The 23,741-nt window shown below is 48.5% G+C and overlaps 1 protein-coding gene across 2 annotated transcripts in view; it reads left to right on the top strand.

The window, feature by feature from the left end:
* Positions 1-22,859, top strand: part of Cacng5 (calcium voltage-gated channel auxiliary subunit gamma 5) — a 42,103-nt gene extending 19,244 nt beyond the window's left edge. For both annotated transcript variants that reach the window (XM_039085092.2, NM_080693.2), the window contains 5 exon segments: positions 13,334-13,585; positions 14,928-15,014; positions 15,877-16,017; positions 19,484-19,629; positions 19,938-22,859. In XM_039085092.2, coding sequence (XP_038941020.1) covers positions 13,390-13,585; positions 14,928-15,014; positions 15,877-16,017; positions 19,484-19,629; positions 19,938-20,195 — 828 coding nt within the window. In that variant the 5' untranslated portion in view covers positions 13,334-13,389 and the 3' untranslated portion in view covers positions 20,196-22,859.
* The last annotated feature ends 882 nt before the right edge of the window (positions 22,860-23,741 follow it).

The following is a 23,741-nucleotide window of genomic DNA, read 5'->3' as shown; positions in this document are numbered from 1 at the left end:
TTCCTGCCAAGTTGACAATATTAACCATCACACAACACTAAAAAACATACAGGCACAGGTACAATCAATTTTAATAATGTGTGTGTGTGTGTGTGTGTGTGTGTGTGTGTGTGTGGTATGTGTGCCTCTACATATGTGTATGAACATACATGTGCCTCAGCATGCAGATGGGAATCAGAGACAGCCAAGGGTATTGGTCCTTGCCTGTTACCTTGTTTGAGACACAACCTCCTATTTGCTGCCATGGAAGCCAGGCTGGTTGACCAGCAGGCTGACTCCATTTCCCGTCTCGTAGTAGGAGTGCTGGGATTTCAGATGCACGCAACTACACCCAGCTTTCTCTGTGTTCTGTGGATGCCAGTTCAGCTCCTCATTCTTGCATGGCAAGCACTCTACCCACTGACCCATCTTCTTGAGACAACTGCTCTGAAGGTTCCGTCCTGTCCCATCCCACCAGACTATGGGCTCTGAGCGAGGGACAATGACGCCTTTACTCTCCGTTCCTCAGTTGACCCCTTGGAAAGCACACCTTTCTATCTGATGATTTCTGTGCTGCTCCACTCTGCAAAGTCTTGGGCTGTCTTGTCCCACACTAGTATCTGACTTGTTCGATGCAAAGTCAGGTGTTGCATGGCTGTACCCGCCCTTCTTGTCCCACTGCCTCAAAGGGCAACATCCATATCCTCTCCCGATGAAGGAGTGAAGGTTGCCGTTTACTGAGAGCATCTCATACTGACTCAGTGCGGAGAGTCGGTCCTGAATCATCAATGAGACAGAGAAGCTGAGTGAGATGCCTGAGGGGCCTGGCTAGGACAGAAGTAGGAGCCAGACGGCCTTCCTGGGGCCGAGGCACGAGGCACAGCTTCACGCTTGCCTGCCTTCATGCAGACCCTTTTCCAGACCAATTCTCTCAGATGCCCAGAGGGACTTGTGAGATGGTGTTGCCAGCTGAGGAAGAGGAAGAGGGCAGTCCCCTGCCTTCCCCCACCTTGTCATCAGGAGTTACCCGGAGGCCCGTGAGCTGTGAACACTTCTGCTATCTGGGTTCTGCATCACGCTCCCCCCCCCCGCCCCCCAGGCCTTTAATTCTGTCACACAGTGAGGAGAAATAAAGATGCCTGTTAAAGGACTCTAAGCAACTGGGTACATCAAGAAGTGTAAAGGTATCTGCCAAGGGCACAGACTGGAGAGATGGGTCACAGGCAAGGCATCCCAAGGGGTCATCTTCCAGATCTGTGGGAGTCAATGGATTTGTTGTTTTGCCCCATTGTGGCCTTGGGATTCCTTCATCTCGGGGACATTCTCCAGACCAGGCCACTGGAGGCCCCGGGTTTACTCAGACACATTTTTATCTAAAGTTACAGGGATGGGAAAAGGAAAGAAAAACCACGTCGAGAACTCACTCCATAGAGAGACCCAGCATCTTCTGGAAGCTTTTTCCATTCTCATCCATCTCTCAAGGTTCTCAGCCTGAGGGGCTGGAACATCACTTTCCTATTTTTACCAGCCCTCTGGGGACTGGAAACTGAGTCTGAGAGTTGTTCCTGAGCCCCTAGAAACCTGTGCAGCTTTTTTGTCTGACACTTGAAGGCCATGGAGGGAAGCTGGAGCATGTGGGAGAAGGTGGGGATGTAGAGCAGTGGAGAGAAGGGGGTGCTCGGGCATGTGCCCTACATACCGTAGCACACCGATTTATAGTAAAATAGGCTGGAGGCAGGGAAGCCGTGCTGGAGGAGGTATTTATAGCTGTGTGGCCCTGCTTTGTAGCAGGCAAGGCCACACTTGATTGTCTGGGAAGTCTTCCTGCAGACACACAGCCTTGCTCTCAGGAGGACAGCAGGCTGAGCTGGGAGTGACTCTAAAGCCAGGCCAGGCTGGTTTCTGCCTCAGGACTCCCTGCTAGCTCCTCAGAAAGAGAAATTGGCACAGATTGTCAGAGAGACAGAGAGAGAGACAGACAGACAGACAGACAGACAGAAACAGAGACAGAGACAGAGACAGAAACAGAGACAGAGACAGAGACACAGAGTCAGACAGACAGAGACAGAGAGACAGAGACATAGAGAGAGACAGAGAGACAGACACACAGAGAGAGACAGAGTGACAGAGAGACAAAGAGAGATTGATTTATCTTGAAACATATTGACTCTAATCATCAAGGCTAATCATCCTCCTCCTAATCAAGACTCTAATCATCTTCCTCCTCCTCCTCCACCTCTACCTCCTCCTCCTCCTCCTCTCCCCTTCCTTTTCATCCTCTTCTGCCCTCTTTCCTCCTTTTCCTCTTTTACAATCACCGTTTATAAGGAAAGCATCTGACTTGTCCAACCACCTGAGTGACAGTCAGCCTAAGGGAAAAACCGAAGCCATCAGCGCTTTTATGCCAGGCAGGACGCTGACCGTGGTGAGGGGAATTGGGTCAAAGTTTCTGCCTGTCAGTAGGCAGTCTCTGCCTTTCAGGAGAGTATTCCCAAGCTGGGGACCCAAGTGGAACACGGCATCTGGCCTCTGCAGGAGCCAGGCTAGGATGAACAGAGGTCAGCAGAACCCAAATGCTGGTGGCACCACAGGGCTGGTTTCAAATCCTAGGTCACACACACACACACACACACACACACACACACACACACACACATTTAGCTGCACTGGGTTTTCCCAAACTCTGCACCTAAAAGCAGGGGTGGGAATAACCATCGTGGAGGTGAATCATGCAACCACATCCAGACACAATGCAAGCAAAGACAAAAAAGGGCATCCTGGTGGGGTTGGAGACGTGGCTCAGCAGTTAAGAGCACTGGCTGCTCTCCACGAGGACCCGGGTTCAATTCCCAGCAACCACATGGTGGCTCACACTGTCTGTACCTCCAGTTCCAAGGGATCTGATGTCCTCACACAGACACGCAGGCAGAACACCAGTGCACATAAAAAAATACGTTTTTAAAATAGAAGAGCATCGTGGAAACAGCAAGAGGAGAAAAAAACTGTAAGAGGTGTTTTCACCCCGGACACACACACACACCACACACACACACACACACACACACACACACACACACACACACACACACACACGGCTGGAAGGTGGAGTGGGGGATACCGCTCGCCCACTAAGAATCTCAGAACCAGCGAAGGTACCTGTGGGAACTGAAGCTGGCAGAAAGGTTAAAAATAACCCAGCTAAACACAAAACAGAGCATTTACTGTTAGACTACCTGACCCTCCCCTTCCAGGACGCTCAAAGCAAATGAAGCTAGATAAGATTATTAAGCCCCGGGTTGGGGATTTAGCTCAGTGGTAGAGCGCTTGCCTAGCAAGCGCAAGGCCCTGGGTTCGGTCCCCAGCTCCGAAAAAAAAAAGAAAGAAAGAAAAAGATTATTAAGCCCCATAAAATAATTTTAAATATACCAGAAGTAATTATGCAGATAATTACAAGAGAACAGTATTGCTGCCTGTTTCCTCTCCTGAGAGTAATAAAAAAGATACTAAACGATACGTATATAATTATATCGCTGAGCTAGAATTGCCATACTCTGCGTGTGCGTGTACAGGTGTGTGTGTACATGTGTGTGAGTGTGCATGTTTGTATGCATGCAGGTGCACATGTCTTTAGGTGTATGTGCATGTGTGTGTGTGTGTGTGTGTGTGGGCTCATGTGGAGGTCAGAGGTCAACTCCAGGTGTCCTTTCTCAGGCACTGTGCCCCTTGGTTTTGAGACAGGGTCTCTCATTGACCTGGACCATGCATGTTAGCTCCTTTAACGCTGAACAGCCTGTGAAGCTCCACGGTCTTCATCGTCTCTTTGTGTTGTACGACGAAGGGTTCCTGGAGGGTTTAGAGAGTTACCATGTGCACACCGCTCCCAACAGTGCTTGGCACACGTCCCGGTCCAATAAACCTCAGGCGGCGGGAGGCAGAACTGCACACAGCAGAGAGGATTGCAAGCCCACCGCTGGGGTTCCGAGGAAGGGTGAACAGCGTAGCCTGGCCGGTCTCAGCCGGCCTGAATCTGATAGATGCCTGTTGTCACCAGAATTAGATCAAGTCTGCACATTTTCCTGTCTACACCCATTAAATCGCGGGGTACAGAAATTGTTTTCCATTTCTCACTGGCGTTTCTCATACCCCGTAGCCACGGGGGAAGCGGGCGCTGGATGCTGCCGTGTGTTGCTGGGGGTGTGAGCTAGCAAGTTCACGGGAGACGGCTTCGAATTGGCGACAATTAAGGCTTCGCGTTGATGAATTGTGGAGCTTGCAGTGGCCGCCACCATATCTAATTTAAAGGAGGGAGATAATTGTGTGATGTTGCTCCCCCTGAAGGGTGTGGGGCTTTTCTAAAACAGCTATAAGATAAAGACCCATTGCTTTTGCCACAGAAGTCGGGCGGTGGCTCTTCTCATGGGTCTGAGGCTTCTGCTGGGTCTCTCATGCTAGCCACATTCCCTGAGGCGCCCTGTGGCTGAGCAGGGGCTTAGCAGCACAAAAGGAAGGTCTGTGCCAATGTTTCAAGGATGGCAGTGCTGGGAGTCATTCATCAACACAGAAAACTCCAGGGGCACATGTGTTTGTCTAATAACTCATCGCGTGTCGCCGAGGACAGGAGATAGCATTAAATGTACAGATCAAATGAAGGAGCCACACAGTTTCCACAGACAGAGACAAAAAGTGGGTTCTGCCTCAAAAACAAAGTAAATGGCTTCATATAAATGAAACCCAAGGTTGACCTCTGGCCTCTACACCTTAACATGTACACATGCACATATACACACACATATGAACACACACACACACACACACACACACACACACAATAATTCATTTGGCATTTCTTACAGAAATTAATGGGTAACACATTTCCCGGCTTTGTTTGCCTAAGGGAATTCCTGTTTTTGCCTTTGAGGGAGATCTCATCTGGGTACAAAAGTCCACGCTGATGAATTCTTGGTTTCAGAACATTAAAAGTGTTCTCATATTAGATTCTGACTTTCTTCATTTCAGTATCTGATGTTTGTCTCAGCCTCTGAAGCCTGCTAACTTTCCACTGAGGGCTGGGATCACACAGGAAAACTGTAGGCGCTCCCTGGGATCACATAGGAAAACTATGGGCGCTCCCAATGGCTGTCCCTTGCACCGTCATGGATGAGCTGGTTGGAAGGTGGTTTTCAATCTTTGCAGAGGCAGATTCGTTCCTTCCCAGGTCCTGCTTTGGAAAGTCTGGGCTATTTCTTAGTCCTGTCCTCCTTGCTGAGCTGAGCTGAGCTCTCGTTCTGATCCCACAATAAGAAAGGCAGCAGAAAGTTCTGTACAGCCCTGGACTCAGCCTCTCAGCCTCAAACTCCCCGTGAACTGGCAGGTGCTTTAAACGGGAAAACCGCACAACGTACCCGGCCCATCTCAGCGTATCTCCTCTGTCTTTACCCTTTGACCCAAGAAATACTGGTTTTCTTGATTACTATCCAACATCTTCAAAATTTTTTATTTTTATTTTATATTGAACCCAACTCTTGTAGTTATTTTCAGCGGGAGGATGTGTCTAATCTATGCTAGTTATTCATAGCCGGAAATGTCTATTTTTAACAAGCTACTTAATCACAGCCAAAAATAGCTTTTTAAATTTCCACTGATGCTGTTTCCCCCCTCAGCAGAATCAAACTGTTTTCATCACGGTAGCTCCATCATGCGGATAATTGCCTGGTATTCCCCACTCGTGTGTCCTCATCCTTAAAATAAACCCCTGGCTGCTTGCAAGCGTTCCCCCTCTAGGCTAAGCCCAGAGTCATGACATTGCCTCAAGAATTCCCTGTAGGGACTAGAGAGGTGGCTCAGTGGTTAAGGACACCTGCCATTCTTGAAGAGGACTCAGCCTCAGCTCCTAACACCTGTGACTCCAGGGGACACAGCGCCCTCTTCTGGCCTCTGCAGATACAGCATATATGTGGCACACACGCACGCATTCCTACACATAAAAGAAAAACAAGTACATTTTAAAGTAATAATAAAAATAATGCATTGAACTCATAATTAACTTAGGAGGAGACTTCTTATGAAATCGTTTTTCTATATAAAATATTCTATCGATATTGTTTATATTTGTCAATAAAGTTAAAGCGCGCGCGCGCGCGCGTGTGTGTGTGTGTGTGTGTGTGTGTGTGTGTGTGTGTGTGTGTGTAAATATGTGAGCGTAGGTATTCACATGACAGAGGGCCCCTGGGCTCCTCCCCTCCATTCTGTTTGCTGCAAGGTCTCATTACTGCTGGGTACACCAGGCTACCTGGCCAGCAAGCTTTCCAGGGACTCTCTTGTGTTTACTTCCTATGTCATAACAGGAGTTCAGAGACTACAGATGTGCAAGCACATCTGGCTTTACATGGGGTCTGGTGACCCAAACTCAAGTCCTTAAGCTCACACAAGGACCTTACTGTGCTGGTCAGCTTTTGTCAACTTGATACAAATCCTTCTTGATTAATGATTGATGTGGATAGTATCACTCCTGGGTAGGTGATCCTGGGTGCTAGAAGAAAGCAGTCTGAGCAAGCCATGAGGAGCAAGCAAGCCAGTAAGCAGCACTCCTCCATGGCCTCTGCTTCAGCTCCTGCCTCCAGGTTCCTGCCTTGAGCTCCAACCCCAGCTTCCCTCAGTGATGAAGCATGTCCTGAGAGAGTTGTAAGCTGAAATAAACAAACCCCTTTCTCTCCCAGGTGCTACTGGTCACAGAATTTATCACAGCAATACAGAAACAAATGAGTATGTGCACTGAGCCTGCCCTGTATTTTTTTTCATAGCACCAGCACATAACTTACAGATTAGTTCCAACACTTTCCTATTCTGTTGCTACACAGACAGTAGTTTTCCATATATTATTAACCTTTTTATTTTGTTGCTACTCGTGTTTGGATATTTTTTGCACCAAACCACTTATACCAACCCTTGGATTGTCTTCTTTTAAACAGGCTTGGTTCTGAGAAAGGGTCTCGCACTGTAGCCCAGGTTAGCCTAGAATTCACAGGGTAGCATCAAATCCATGCCAACCCTCCTGCTTCATCTTCCCCAGTGCTAGGACTTTCTTTAGACAAGAGCCACCATGCCTGGCTGGATTTTTTTTTTTAATTCTTTTTTTTCGGAGCTGGGGATTGTTTTTAATACTGCTTTTTTTCCAATATAATTGACTTGGATATCTGTGTCTGTGGTGACATCCTCAAAAGTATATCGATCAGGGTAGTTCTGGTGATACTTTCATGATTGCTAAGCCAGGAATATTGACCAAGCCATTGATCCTGTCTGACAGTTTTCTGTCACTCTTACAAATACCAAAGTTGATCAATCCTTTCTCTTTAGAAACGGTTATTTTGGCTCAACATTCTGAAGATTTTGGTTCATAAACGCTTGTCTTTGTTACTCTGGGCCTGTGGTGAAGCAACATATTGTGGTAGAATGTGCAGTTCTTCTCAAAGAGAAGGAAAAAGGAGACTGGGGTCCTGTATCCCCTTCAGGACCACAACCCCAATCACTGAAAGACCTCTCTAGGCTCCACTTCTTAACAGTTCTGCACCTCCCAGAGAGCTCCACCTTCAACACCCAGACATTTGGATAACCTATTATTAGCACTGACGGAAGACATGTTGCTTGTTCCATGGTGAGCCTAGAAATTTCCCAGATCATCTAGGGTAGTGTGGAATCCTTATTCTGACGCATCCCATCAATGCACCAGACAGAATTAGCTGAGCAGAGCCCAGAGGCCAAGTTCTGGGTCGAGTCATCCAGGGGAGGACTTTTCACTATGGGGACATGTGGAACTCTGAGTATGACAGGGCCTGTGGAAACGTTCAGGGTAGGTCTGCTGGCACTTTTAAGACTGCTAAGATGGTTTCTTCCCTTCCAAAAATCCCTCTTGTAGGAATTTATCCCGGATAAATACTTGCAAATGTCCCCCTTGATATTTAGAGATAAGTAAATTTATTCATTGATTTTTGTAATAAGGACAGATTTGAAAATAACCATCCTGCAGTGGGGAAATGGCTATCTCGCCTTGAGCATATGCGAGTCAGGGAATATACATTCTGAAGCTATTAAAAATATGCAGAATGTTGGCAATGTTAAGTAAAACAACATCAAGCTACCCTGTATACACATGAGGCGTATGTAATGTGATCCCAATTTTTAACGTAGAGAAAATTCTAAGCTGTCCAGAGAAATTCTGCAGAGGCAGTAACACTGATATACATCAGTTCAATCTTTTTCACTGTTATAACAAGATGCCTAAAGGGAGGGAGGGTTTATTTTAACTCACAGTGTGGGGCACAGCCTATGGTACTAGTGAAGGTCTCTGGAAACGCCCTCCCTCACAGTCGTGCAGAGAGGTCTGATCCCTAGATGATTCCACATCCCATCAGGTCACAGTGAAGAACATTCATAAGGCATCCTGCTGGACCTTCAACAAAGTCGTGGTCACTTGACCCCAGCTGGACGTCTATGGGCGATGAGCATCAGCTCACAACGCTTCCTCCTCTCTGTGAAAACCCACTGATTAACCACCTCTTACCAAACCAAGGGTGGGAGGGGTTTTAATACACATCAACCTCCACTCCGTGAGGCTTAGGGACACTGTGTGACACTGGGCTCTATATCCTCTACTCCATAGCCCTAATTCCTGGCAGACAAGCTGGTCATGGCTTAGTCGCAGAATAAACTGTGCTAAAATTCGGAAAGCACACTCCTTGGGTCCTTTTCTGTTGAAGGACAGTACATCCTTACCCAGCAATTCTCAACTCCTAACAAGAGCATCCACAACATAACAAAGAGATTGACAGAGCCAGCAGGGAGAACCAGCCATTTGGCAGTTCCTCAGCCAGAAGCTGTTTGACCAATTGGTGGAAGGTGGTGTCTCCAACCAAGACAGAGGATATTTGGGATAAGAGAAGCCCAGGATGCTCCTGAGGTCTCTAGGCTTCAGGAGACACGGTCCCGTCTGAGCCCCTATGTGCTTGGTACGCGACACTCTGTGTCCCTTTGGATATTCTTCCTCTGTCCCTTTAGAGACGCCACTTTCTCCACCATGAAGACTTCCAGTGTCATTACACAGAGCAGTTCAGCTCTCCGTAGGATAAAGGCCTATTCAGTTGGCTGCTGTGGAAGTGAGAGAGGAGGGTTGATGATATCTGTTAGGTAACACATGCTGGCCACTGGTGTGGAGCTCTGCCCAGTGTCAGTCACAGCATCTGTGCTAGCCTGTAAGTGGGTCCCAGTGAGGTGGGGTTTGTTTTCCCTGTAGAGAAGCATTTTCATCAGCCGGGACGCAGGAACCACTGGCGTCTGGTGATCGAAGGATAAGGTGTTCCTAAGCATCTTACAACGTTTATGATTGGCCCTCACAGCAAATACTTTCCCATCCCCAAGGTAGGTTGAGAAAGCCCACTCTATAGCATGGTGACCTTAGGTTGGTTATCATGCACGACTGCTACTTTCCCAGAGGCAGCTCCAGAGGAAATCCAGTGCCTTTCCATGGCCCAAAAGGCCCCTAGCATCATTCTTGTGTACTTTCTTAATCAGAACAGTCACAAACATGTCTAGATTTAAGGAAAAGAAACACAGTTCCCACTTCTCGATGCGAATAATTAGCCAAGAGGTGGTGGTGGTGGTGCATACCTTTAACCCCAGCACTCAGGAGGCAGACAGGTGGATCTCTGTGAGATCAAAGAATTACAAATAATTTATGACCATTAAAAAAAAAGATTTCATTTCTACTTCATGTGCATGAATGTTTTGCTTGCATGAAGGTATTTTGCATCACCTGCATGCATGCCTGATGTCTGCAGAGGCCGGAAGATAGTGGATCCCCTAAATCTGAAGTTACAGGTTGTTGTGAGTCCCCATGCGAGTGCTGGGAACAGAACCCAGGTCCTCTTCAAGAGCAGTAAGTGTTTTTAATGCTGACCCATCTCTCCAACCCCTGTGGGTCAGTTTTTAATTCCCCTGGAAAATAATGGGGATGTTCTAGTAGAAAGCAGGCGAGGATCAGGACCCACCAGGAGCCTTCTGGCTACTTTGTCCTGCTGACTGCCAGCCACAGCGGTGTTTAGTCAGTCGACCAGCTAAAAGGAGCTCCAAAACCTTGTCAACAGTCCCTACTCCCCACACCCTTCATTGAAGCTCTTCTGGCGTTCCTCTGAACCAACTGGGCATTGACCCTGGGTGTCTTCATTTGATTGACTTTCCTCTGTTCTCCAATTGAACCCCATCCATTTCCCCCCACAATCCTTTATACCTAGTACCTCACCTACCCCCAAGTCCCTGTGCACTCCATCCCAGAGTCTTTCATGACTGGCTTGGGCAGGGAAATGTACCATTAGTGATTTAATCTCTGCAAGACATTTCTCTCTAATTGCTAGTCACGGATCATTAGTGGTCGTTAATTCCTGATCGCTAACAAGCTAATACTTAGAGGTAATGGCACAAGTAATCGTCATAAACCGTGCAAAACCACCATGCTCCAGGGGCCCCAGTTTCTAAAGGATGTCATTGCATCATGATATTCTTGACACAGGAGTGAGCCAGCACCCCTCATTTTTCTGACAGCAGTGACCAGAGAACTGATGTCACTAGTCTTTAATTTCTTGCTCCTCCATTGGCTATAGAAATAATGTGTGTTCTTTTAGAAGCTGTGTAGCGCATAGAAATGTATAAAAACACAAATCACACATAACCTTATGACCTGAAGCATCATCTGAGTCTGTGAAGCGTTCACGTGGGCAAGCTGAAGGTATAGTCTTATTTGAACATTCTAAGGTAGACATCTCTCATGTGGCAGCAACTTACACAAATTGTCTACTCTCCCATCAGGGGGAAAAAATGGTCTGACTGTAGAGGGATGAGAGTCAGGAGACAGAGAAGCAGACACCAGAAGCACAGACTCGGGGCAAGGGAGAGGGTGTGATGAGGAACACCTTTACAAAGCTAACTTGAGAAGCTGACTTTGAACCCCAGAACTCCCCTAAAAGATCGGTCTATATATTGATATTTTGCACTTTTTGTTCCTCAGAAGTAGCAGACTGGGTCATCTCAGGCTTCTCCACCTTCTAGAACCTGATTGGCAGACATGGGGGTAGAGGGAGATATTAGCCTCGTTGCTCACAATGTACTTTTTCAGAATCAGAAGGGCTGAGTTACAGCGGTCTACCATGGAAATGATACCAGAAGCTATATACCCCAGAGGCACCCCATAGGAAGCCCCAAGTCATTTGTCACTCTACTCTTATGTAATACTTGGTCACTTAGACTAGTTTCTAAAGACCCATGTCTTACACATTCCTAGATTCCTCAACACCCTCCTTTCGCGTTTCTCTGCCACCCAACACTCCTTGGGCCTGTTCATTTCTCCAGTAGAAAACCATACAGTGTAGGCCCAGAGTTTGGCATTAGACCTGGTTTCAATCCAATCTGCCTCCTAGGATATCCTGTAGGCTGCTTGACGCCTCGAAGCCTCAGTTTCCCCATCTGTGATATGAAATCAATGTTAAGTACTTATTCATGGGCTACTGTGAAGGCTTGGTGAGGGCTCTCTGTGCTATAGTTAACAGTTAGTGGGTATTTTATAAATAGATATGATGCCACAATAAACACATAAATACGTTAGCAATTGCTAAAAGTGTTGCCTTTTCACCTGCTGTATGGTTGCCCTGTTCTTCAGAAAGGGAGGAGACCCTTGGGGTTTGCCTGAGGAGACTCCAAACTTCAGGGCCCGTTCCTGTCCTGTCCTCAGACAAGGTCACATTCAGCCTCTTCTTGTATGCTTTGCTTTACTGATTCTGATCCAATCTCCTCTCCGCTTTCATCTTTCCAAATCTCTAAGACCCAAATCGTTCTCATCGCTGCCAAGCTTAACATTAAAATTGGCCGCTCAGCTCCAGCCGGGCAATGGCTGTCGTATTTCAGATGCCCTGATCTGTCTGCTCTGAGAAAAGCGGGGCATTATTGCATTGTTACAGAATAATAGCACCCTGCACCAGGTCCGGCTTTGCCTTGTGCAGACCACAGTCCTGTCCACCGTGGCAGTTAATCTCCCAGCAGTTCGGGGGTGGGGGGAGGCAGAACAGGTCTTATTAGTCTTGAGGAGGAGCAGCATAGACCCAAAGAGGGTTTCCCAGAGCCCTCATTTTGTGGCCAAATAAGTCTGGGGAAATGTGGAGTAAGTGAAACTAAAGTGGTTGTCATGCAATGCAATTCTTCAAAACCAAGATACAGTGCCTCCTGATGCCTTCCCCCACCCCCAGAGTATTCCACAGGATGATTGCTCTAAACCTCACCGCACTGCATAGAGAAAGACTTGGCATTTTACCTTCCTCGTCCTTGTCAAAGCCAATACAGCAAGGCTTGTAGAGCCTCCCCAATCCACACTCCCATCTTGCAGACTTTACGCTCCTCTAGTATGTGGCCCATTCTGTGGCTCTCCCAGCTCTCCCACGGTCAGTCGCTAGGGTAGGGCTGCTGCTGTGGGTTCAGGGTCTGAGAGGCCCCTTCCAGGTAAAGAGCACTAATGTCCTCTCCCCTGATACTCTGTGGTGACCTCAACTTCACAGCCAAACCTGGTTTCTGATGCTTTTCAGCTGTCTTGGCATCCATGTATGCTTAGATCTCAGCAAAGGCATGACATTGTCCCTGATAGGGTCCTATACCTGGTAGACTCAAAGTTGACCACACCATGGGAACCTTGGGGCAGGATTGCTATAGGTTCAACCCTTTCCCTGTCACCCTAGGCTTAAATCTTTCAGAGGTGGCTCTGTCTGCCTTCTTCTGGGCTCAGGTCACACTCTGAGCTTTCTCTGCATATCAGTATCTTTCTTCATTTCTGCAACAAAATGCATGGCAAAAGCAACTTAAGGGAGAGCTTGTTAGGCCAGTTAAGGCTTTCTGGAAACAACCTTACGGCATACCCAGAGGTGTGTTTCCACACCACATTGGCTCAAAATCTAATCAGGGTTGATGGATGGATGGATGGGTGGATGGATGGATGGGTAGATGGATAGATTGATGGATGCCTGGGTGAGTGGGTAGACAGATGAACAAATGAGTGGATGGATGGATGGATGGATGGATGGATGGGTGGATGGATGGATGGATGAATGGTCATGTGTAGTAAAGGGAACTCAGAAGACAAGGGGACAGATACAAAAGCCTTAAGAGAATGCTGTGAGTTCCCGAGGAGCAAAGGGAGAGGGTCACCCTTAAGAGAAGATGGTCTGGACACTAGTGGCCTACCTGTTCTTACTCATCCACTGACCCAGAGCAGACTGACTTCAGCTACCGCTCCTCACCTCCTGCTTGCTCTCTCTCTTCCCCCTAGCCCATTCTGCCCTCTGTGAGGCAGCACTCCTTGCTGCCCAGTCACCATCCAGGAAGATGAGCACCTGTGGGAGGAAGGCCCTGACCCTGCTGAGCAGTGTCTTTGCTGTCTGTGGCCTGGGCCTGCTGGGCATCGCGGTCAGCACGGACTACTGGCTGTACTTGGAAGAAGGCATAATCCTTCCCCAGAACCAGAGCACGGAGGTCAAGATGTCCCTGCACTCGGGCCTCTGGCGGGTCTGCTTCCTCGCAGGTAAGGACAGTCTTGTTCTGGGGAATACCTGCCCAAGGGGGTCACTCCCTACTTAGAGACACCCAGGAGGTGCCCAGAGACAGTTCACCATGACAGTCTCCACTGCCGCTGGGCAGAGGTGCAAGCAGCCACCAGACCACAGACCCAAACGCAGACCCAGATTCACAATGTCCTCTTGAGCAAGCTCTCTCAGGACCCGGGGCTTGCTTTCCTCCTAAAAGATCCATGCGATCCTGGCTTCCCCACATCCTGCCTGTCTCCCAGCACTGAATGGCACCTCACGGATCTAAATCACCCTTTCATTAGTGCCTCAAGTTATTGATCGCACATAATCTTCCCGATGAAACTGCAAGGCGGACTTATTATTGCCACTTTGCAAACGGCGGAAGTGAGGAGTCTGGCAGCTCGAGTGCATCTAGACTTCTACTTCACTGACATCCACAGGCTTAAGGAACAGGACAGGTTCAGCAGCTTCCTGTTCCTCATTTGCAAAATGGCCCCACAAAGAAAACACAAATGTGCGTCCTTCCAGCTCTGTGGGAGGTTGTAGATTTTCAGCTCACTGGGGATTCTCTGGAACCGAGTGAGTTGGTGCACTAAGGGTCCTGTCCTCGAGGCCTTTATCACAGCCTGGTTCCACCCTACACAAGAGTAGAGCCCCATGTCCTGTGAGACCTGTGAAAGCTGTTCTGACCAGCATAACCACAGTATGGACCTTAAGCTTCTTCTGTGGGATCCCGGAACCTGTGTGTGCATTGAGAAGCGATACGGTTTGTTCCCCCAGCTCTTTCTCCCATCTTGGTGCTAGGGCTCTGGTGGACAGGCTAGAGTTGAATTGGGTATAGCAGAAAGGTCAGCTCCAGCCTGGCTACGTTGTGTCATTTTGTAGAGCCTGCTTTAGGAACAGCATCCAACTCAGATCTCATCTGCCACTGCTCCAGATGCTGTGGCATCTGTCTCTGCTTAACCTGAAGCAGAGTCTTGAGGCCACCAGGGTCTGGTTGACCCTGTGGAAGGCTGTGGAAGGTTACTGCACAAAATCTGCACTCGTGCATCTGAGATGGCCATGTACCGTCATTAGTCAAAGCAACCGATGGCACCAGATGTTCGCTGGACACAGAGCTCCTAGCACTGACCCCTTCCCCTGCTTCTACCCTTACTCCAGAAAAAGACACCACTTCTGCTATGGGCCACCATCCAGGCTGAAAACTTACCTAGAGATTTTACCCAGCCCAGGTACAGAGACACAGGCCCAAAGATTCTGGAAACACTTGGATTGTACTAACTTCAAATCCATGTTGGAACGGGACCTGGGAATAGCAATAATTTCTTGTCTCCACAGGTGAGGAGCGAGGACGCTGTTTCACCATAGAGTATGTGATGCCCATGAACTCCCAGATGACGTCAGAATCCACAGTCAATGTTCTAAGTGAGTGTCTAGAGCATTCTAACCCGTGCCACTGATAGGACAGAGAAAGCCAGACTAAGGGGAGAGTCAGACATCCAGAATCTTCTGAAAAGCATGCCCTTGGCCTTAGCAGGTTATACTAGTGTAGCTCATTGGAACTTGACCTACACATTCAGTTTTCTGGGGTGAAGATAGATTACTGGAGCCCCTATGATTCAGACCCCAGGAAGTGGAGGAGAACTTACCCCCAGACTGAAGCAGTCGCTCTGGACTGTGGCAAGACTAACTTTATGGCCTTAACCTCATCGAAGTGACTTCTGACCCTCAGTGTGACCTTGCAATGTTACAATGCAATCCATTCCCTAGGTCTGTCAGGAGAGCAAGTTCCGGGATCCTCTGGATACAGAGCTGTAATGCATGATATACAAAATACTTCACTACCTGATGTGCACAGAACCAACACCCTGGTCCTGCAGACTTGAAGCCAGCTCTAAATTATGGCTAGCACAGTCTGCTGTGACAGTCAGAGCATGCCCTGTAGGCTTAGAAATGGTGGGAACTCTCTTGAAGGCGAGGCAGGGTGATGTGACCAAGCACCTCACAGATCTCCTATAGACAGGCAGTATAGATTCCTAGGACCTGAGCTTATGCCTAAAGGGGAGATAAATTTCTGAACATGTTGGGAGTTGAAGTCAGATCTTCTAGTCTTACCTTGGAAACAAAAGTCCTGCCAGCACCAGGAGACCCTTAGGCCACTCGTGTGGGAGTAGGGCTTTGAGCATCCACTGGTAGACGTTGCAGGAACATACTTTTTGGAATGAGACAGAGTAAGGAGGGTCACTGTAGCCTGCCTGACAGGCTGTCCCTCTGCCCTCTGCATTAGAAATGATTCGCTCGGCCACCCCGTTCCCACTGGTCAGCCTATTCTTCATGTTCATCGGGTTCATCCTGAGCAACATCGGACACATCCGTCCGCACCGGACCATACTGGCTTTTGTCTCTGGCATCTTCTTTATCCTATCCGGTAAGCTGTTCTACCCCATCTCCACACGCCCTGGGCTTTTGATTTTTAGCTCCTGAGCCATTCTGCATCAGAAAGTCCCACTCGAAACTGTGATCCAACACTGGACATGGAACAAGTTGAGCCAGTGACCTGATGTCCTTAGACCCACCCATGTGACATTCCTAAAACTGTGCATGAGACTTCGGAGTTGAAGCGACTTGATGGGCTCACCCTGGGCGGGGCTGGGATGGCCTAGCTGTCCTCACAATACACACCAGCACACTTCTTCTCTAGCTCCCGCTGGTAAGCATTCATGCCTGTGTCTGAAAGGAGCAACATTCTTGGAGACGGCAGTAGAAAATAAAAGCATCCGCCTTTGGAATAAAGGTTCCTTCATCCCTAATCCTCAGCCACCCTCAGAGACTCCTTGCTTTCATGATCTAACCATACCCCATACTCTGAGTTCACCAGACCCCTTCAGCATAGACATGTCTTCGTGGGATATCACCAAGCTGTACTTCATTCAGTCAGTCACTCATTCAGTCAGTCAGTCAGTCAGTCAGTCACGATGTCTATCAGAGCGTGTTCTATATCACTGACTATAGAAAGGTCAGTGTCATGGTAGTTAGAAACATGTAGACTGGAAACGGGAACCCAGAGTGGAGGGGACCAGTACAGGAGGCGCCAGGAACTGCCAAGGGGACCGAGAACATAGCTAAAATTCAGAACAAGGTGTTTGCTGGTCAAGGAAAACTAGAGAAGTTGACCTAAAGAGTTAATAGGAATTAGGCAACTTAGGTTGCAGGGAGGGAAGGGGCTAGAGGAAGAAATAGCATCAAACGTGGGAAACTCTCATGGAGTCTCCGGGGGCTGAGGAAACGTGTTGAGAAGCAAGATTATAGAGACACCCAAACCGTCTTAAGATCTGGAACTTTATGAGAAGACTTTAGAAGAATTTGAGCCAAGGAATGACATCGTAATTGGATGTTAGACTACTTGCTGTTAGGAACAGTGTGAGGAAGGGAAGTGAGGCAGGAGCCAAGGAGCCCGGGTAGATCCCTCAGCTACCATGCACAGGGGATGGCCAACAGTGGCATAAACCGGGTTGATGCTGCAACAGAAAGTGGGAAGGATCGTGTGTCATTCAGAAGGTAAACTCGACAGGACCAGGCTCCCAAGGGAAACATCAAGGATGAGAGCCATTTGCTTGCTTGCACATCAAGTGGATGTTACATCCATGATCTAGGAATCACAGACAGAGAAACATCTTTGCACAAAGGTTGTACGATCAGTGTGGGAAACTGAGTTTGATTCTTCCATTGTGGCATAAAGGGAGAGGTATCTAGACGCTGCCAGATGTCAGGGTCTGGGGCTCATAGAATCACCTAAATCACAGACAAAGATTTGAGAGGGATCAGCCTAGGGATGCAAGTGTGAATCATGATGAGTTTACACACGGGAACTCTATGAGAAGGCAAAGGAATGTGGTGAATAAAATGGGTGCTTTCTCCCCAGTGACCTCACCGAGACCTGTACCCTAAAAGATAATGGATTGGTTTTCAAGGTGTTGATATTCGGTGTCCTGATTGACTAGAAAAAAGAGGTCTAAGAGTTGATTCTCAGGTAAAAGATGAGTAGGTGGTTTGAAATGTATGGATAGATACAGTGGCTGGATGGAAGGATGAATGTGTGGATGGATAGATGGTATGTGGGTAGATAGGTGGGTGGGTGGAGGGATGGATGGGTGGGTGAGTGGTGGTAAGTGGATGGATAGGTTGGTTGCTTGATAGATGGTGGGTGAGTGGGTGGATGGGTGGGTGAGTGGATGGGTGGGTGAGTGGATGGGTGGGTGAGTGGATGGATGGATGAATGGATGGATGGGTGGGTGAGTGGTGGTAAGTGGATGGATGGGTTGGTTGGTTGGTTGGTTGGTAGATGGATGGGTGAGTGGGTGAATGGGTGGGTGAGTGGATGGATGGATGAATGGATGGATGGGTGGGTGAGTGGTGGATAAGTGGATGGATGGGTTGGTTGGTTGGTAGATGGATGGGTGAGTGGGTGAATGGGTGGGTGAGTGGATGGATGGGTAGGTAGATGAATGGATGGATGGGTGGATGGATGGATGGAAAGATGGATGAAAAGATAAATGAGAATAAAACATGATTCTCTGCCATAGGCATCCTTACCACCAACTGTCTCACTAGTTCTTTTAGGATCTTTCCCCCATTTCCATGTCAGCATAATCTTTGTGCCAGCTGACAGATTATCTGACTCCCTAAAATCATTCTTCCTCACTCTTTCCTTACACACACACACACACACACACACACAGAGAGAGAGAGAGAGAGAGAGAGAGAGAGAGAGACTCCTCTAGCCATCTAATTTTTATTCCGCTCACCTGTTGTGCATTCCCTGCCCTACTCCATCCAGCCTTTCACTCTTCTAACAACAATATCACCAGCCCAACATGGTACAGTGGTTTTCCACCTAGCCAGAGAGGGACAAACTGGAGACCAAGCTATACACTTCTCCTTGTGTGAACTCTAGAGCAGCCAAGATGTTGGAGATCAGGATGCCTGAGACTCCAACATGAGTGAATCACAAGATCTTAAGTCTAGGACAGAACTGATATACATGAAGTGGGCTCGTGATCATAACAGAGGGACATTTGGGGACAGCAGTGACTCACGCTTGAGATAAGTACAGAGGAAGGTTTGAATCACACCTGTCTCCCTTTAACATCCATCCTTGGAGAGGCCCGGTTTCATAGAATAATGTGAATGGAATGAAATAACAGCTCAACGTAGAGTAATTAATTGTGCCTTGACTCAATTACACTCACTAATGGATGAAACTGTTGCCTGAAGCAGTCGTGTACACAGTGGCAGTTGGAGTTCAGGGTCCCAGTGGCTTCCTGATTCGCTGCTGGCTAGGATCTGAACTGGCTTCCCTTACATCTCCTGGCTGCAGATCTCAGAGAGGATGCACAGTGTATCCAGACGGTCTGCATAGGCCCCGGGCCACACTGGCGGAGTCCAGAGAGATATGCTCCACCCCCTGCTGGAGACAGGGATTAGGGGCCCTGCTGAAAAGCCTTATCTTAGTCCTTAGATTAATAAAAATCCACTTGGCAGTTCAGGGTTCACATCCCAGGGTCATAGCAATGCTTTGTAGGACAGTATAGTAGCGGGACCCCGGAGGAGGACCAGTGAACAAGGATACCCAGGAGGGTGTGTGTGACCGAGGTAGGCGTATCAGTCACTAAGCTGTGTCTTGGCTCAGGAGAATGGTTGGACAGGGAGATTCTGCCTGCACCTGTTCACCACCTAGAAGATGCTGGTGTAGACAGAGTCAATTGGGTGGGGCAGGGGAATCATGCTCATTTTTGAACTCCAAATTGAAGGCTTTGTTCTCAGTGGGTACCATATTGGCAATACATATGAAACTCCAGGCTGAGCGTGCCCTTCCCTCCCCTTCCCTCATCCAGGCCTCTCTCTTGTGGTGGGCCTGGTGCTGTACATCTCCAGCATCAATGACGAGATGCTCAACAGAACCAAGGATGCAGAGACCTATTTCAACTACAAATATGGATGGTCGTTTGCCTTTGCTGCCATCTCCTTCCTCTTAACAGAGGTAACCTGCCCCATACTGCCCTGTGCCAGATTGGCACTGCCCTACCTGGAGGGGAGGAGGGAAGCATCCCACAGCATCCTGGACCACCCCATCCACTCTACTGCTCTCCCCCAGAATGTACCCCTCCCTGGCTTTCCTGGGTCTCTTCTATCCTGGAGGTTCCCAGGGACCACTCCTGCCGCGCTCGCACTGGCCCTCCCACTGGAGAGGGTCCGTGGCTGTGTCCCAGGAAGACACAGCCGGGACATCATAAGAAGCACCCCCCTCCCCCCATCAGTGAGCTCTCCTCTGCTTCTCTTTCACCGCAGAGTGCTGGGGTGATGTCTGTGTATCTGTTTATGAAGAGGTATACTGCTGAGGACATGTACAGGCCCCACCCAGGCTTCTACCGGCCACGGCTGAGCAACTGTTCTGATTACTCTGGCCAGTTTCTACATCCAGATGCCTGGATCCGGGGCCGCAGCCCCTCGGACATCTCCAGTGATGCCTCCCTACAGATGAACAGTAACTACCCAGCTTTGCTCAAGTGCCCAGACTATGACCAGATGTCATCATCTCCCTGCTGAGCCAGCCCTAGCGTCCTCCCCACCTGAACTTTTGGATGGCTCAACAGCATTTCCCTCTCCCCCTGAGCCGAGGCCCAAGCTGTTCCCTGCTTAGCCATTGTTACTTGACCACATCCTCTCCCTACACCCAGAATAGCTAGCTCTTCCTTCGGTGGGCATCAGAGACTGGAGTCAGAGGCATGCTGATTGGCTGAGAGCATGGCTGAAGCCCTGCCTCTAGAGTGCCAATCATAGCCACGGGCTCCTGGGAAGCCACAGCAGCCCAAGCAGTGCTGTGCCGGAAGATGCCTATGTTCTAGTTGAGTTTTGTTCCTGCACTTCCGGGTTAGCCAAGGTCAGTCTGGAGTTGCCAAGTTTCTGATACAGACAAAGCCAGACTTGGAGGCTTGCCTCCAAGCCTGGCTCTCCATCCATGAGCTGGACTGTGAGACCAAAAGGTGACTCTGCTCCAGTGATCTAACTGGCTCAGAAACCTCAAGCCGACTGTTCCTTTTATGTCATCCACAAAACACATCTCTCTGTGTAGCACTGCCCCACCCCACCCCTCCCCCAGGCTCTGGACCATTCCCGATTTTCATCCTTCCAGAACACAGCTGCCCTGGTCAGGGACTAAGATAAGTATTCAGCAGTGCCAATGATGTCACAAAGGTGTTAATGGCGGAAGATGTCTTAATACACATGATCCCTCGACAAGCTATTTCATGGGGTCTTTTGATGCCTTAACCCAAAGAAGTGACTGATAATGAGAACTCAAGAATTTGACGGTTTTGTGTTCAGAGCGCCAAGCACTGTGTCCAACCCTGGGGGCATTGTCCCTGGCTTTCAGGGACCATATTTCTATCCAATTCTCTAAGATCGAATCGTGTAGACAGGTTTCTGTACCACCATAGCTGTGAGCTGCATTTGATGACGCGATTTGATGACGCAGTGCGTTTTGAGCCCAAACAAGCCAGACTCCAGATGACCCAGCTGCTTTGCCGAGGATGCCTGTGAACATTTGGGGGTTGCCAACTTAATCCGAATATGGGGAAGCATCTGCTTCCCAGTTTCATGGCATATGTGGGCAAATCACATGCCTCCACGATGCCAGACAATGTGACAACTGCTTTCCTGACGGAATCGCTGAGCTGGGAAATTGCAAGCGCTACTGAGAAGACCATGAAACCCCCATAGTTCTCCGGGTGTCAGCTCAGCTGGACCATCCTGAGAGTTCTGAGAGGCAAGTCAAGGTAGCATTCTCTATGCGGTGTGTTTTTGCTGGACTTCCTCTCGCCTCGTTCCCTTTAAGATGCCAAATGTACCCGAATATACAAAGCCACAGCGGGCGACTTGCAAGCTCTGGCAAATGGCACCGGAAACCACACAGCTGGTGCCTACAGGAGGACATGGACTCAATCAGCATGGAGGAGGCCAGCAGTTCAAGATCAAGTTGTCAGAGGACTGATCTCTGAGGCATCTGCTCCTGGCTTACAGATGGCAGTCTTCTTGTTGTATGCTCATGGGGTACACCTGAGGCTTTTTTTTTTTTTTGCATATCCAAATTACCTCTTAAAAGGACACACCAGGGGCTGGGGAGATAACTCAGCAGAATTCTGGTCTAGCATGCATGAAACTCTGGATTTGACCCCCAACACCGTAGAGTCCAGGGGTGGCGGTACACATCTGTAATCCTAACACTTGGAATGCAGAGGCAGGCGGAGCTTCAAGGTTACTCTCAACTACATAGCTAGTTTGAGGCTAACCTGGGCTACACGAGACTCTGTCTCAAGAAATTTAAAATCAGGTATGGGTTAGAGTTCATTCCAATAAATTCAATGATCACGATTAATAACTATGAATATAATTTAAGTGCTCATGTACAAATATATTCACATTCTGAGGTACTGAAGATGGCGGTCTCGGAGTACAAAACTGGGAGAGGGCATAACTCCGCCCCTAACGTGCAGATTGCTTTGTAGATTGATCCATCAGTTTCACAGACAGTGGAAGGAACATTTTTGCCTCTCGGTTCAGTCCCTGACTCAATGCTTGGGCAACCCCTTCAGTTCTGAGAAGCTCAGCTAAGATGGCTTCCATGCATCCTCCCCGCACCCACACCCACACCTCCAGCGATCCAGTCCACATTGTTATTGTGTGCCGATTTCTGTATCGGCCTGTGAGCCGAGGGCGACTGGCAGGCCCTGGCCCTGGCTTCCGGCTCCATCCTCACCTCACAATGGCCGTCGTTCGCTTTTGCCGCTGTTTGCTGGAGTCTGCTTGCCGGAGTCTGTTTGGAGACGGCTGAGAGGCATTTTCAAGCTGGACAGGCGTTTGGATGTGCTTGGCTACAACTTTTGTCAATGTTATTAACACCTGCGATGTACTTTTCTCTCTCTAAAGCACATCTCTATCACTGTGCCAGGTTTGCCTGTGTACACGTGGGGAAGAATCTATTCCCCCCTTACTGTAAGCTGACTGCAGAGTGTGGTATTGTTAGAGCGTGCTATTCCCAGTTTGAGGCTGAGCTGTCAAGTCCAAGGGTGTTCCCACCCTGGAATGGGTCCTGTACACTTACCATAGTAATGGCTCTGGGTCCCTTTCTTCCCCATGAGGGGATTGGAGAATGTATCAACACATATGACCATCGTCATTTCTTTTCCATCTATAAACTGGTTTCAAAAACTATTCTTAGTCTTGATCAAAATATTTGGAGGTGGGGAAGAAAAAAAAATATTTGTATAACACACTCAAATGTATAAACCCAATTCTTGCCATCTCCTGGTGGTGCTTTCTGGAACTAACTTTATCCTTGGGTTGGCAGCAAGAGGGTGGTATAAAGTACCATATGGGAGATCCAACAGCACCAATAGAGAGTAGGGGACCCCTTCTTTTGTCTTCCCTAGGGACAAAGACAACAAATGTCCTCAGTAGCAAGTCCCAGAGACTCTCCTCATGTCCCACTGGACAATTCTGGGCCACATACCCACTCAAGAACCACTTCCTGGCTATAGAAACAGGATGACCATCTACTGTTATATAAGAAATCGTCCCCCTAAACTTAAGGTGTTAATAATCATGTCACAACTGTTTGAGCAGGTTGGCTGGGCCTCAGGAAGGTGGTTCTTGCTCAGGGTCTCCTAGGACGTTGAACTTGAGCAGCGGCTGTTATTTCAACGGCTTCCTTGTTCCCTGGCAGGCAACAGGTGAGGTTTATTGGCTGGGACACCTGTGTACACGATTTGCTCACAGTCTGAGAGCTGGGAGCTAGGAGGGGGCATCCACAAGACAGGCAGGAGCCATATCATTCTTACCATCATCATCAAACCACCCAGATTTAAGTGTAGGAACATAGATGATGAGGAGATTGAGATGATGAGAACACAGCCTTCCGTTGTAGCACGAGTTGGCACCTACTGTAGTAACCACCTTGGAAATACAACATATCATTTCATGATTGGCTCGCCCATGCTCTCCCAGCCCCGAGATCCAGAGGCTATTCTGGGGTGTGGGGTGTATCAGTAAACAACTTCCAAATTATGTCAAGGCCATGACATACCCTAGGTTTCA

This window comes from Rattus norvegicus, chromosome 10 (genome assembly GCF_036323735.1).
Source record: "Rattus norvegicus strain BN/NHsdMcwi chromosome 10, GRCr8, whole genome shotgun sequence".
Classification (NCBI taxonomy): Eukaryota; Metazoa; Chordata; class Mammalia; order Rodentia; family Muridae; genus Rattus; species Rattus norvegicus.
The sequence above is the reverse complement of the archived record's forward strand: the minus strand, read 5'-3'. Positions and strand labels throughout refer to the sequence as shown.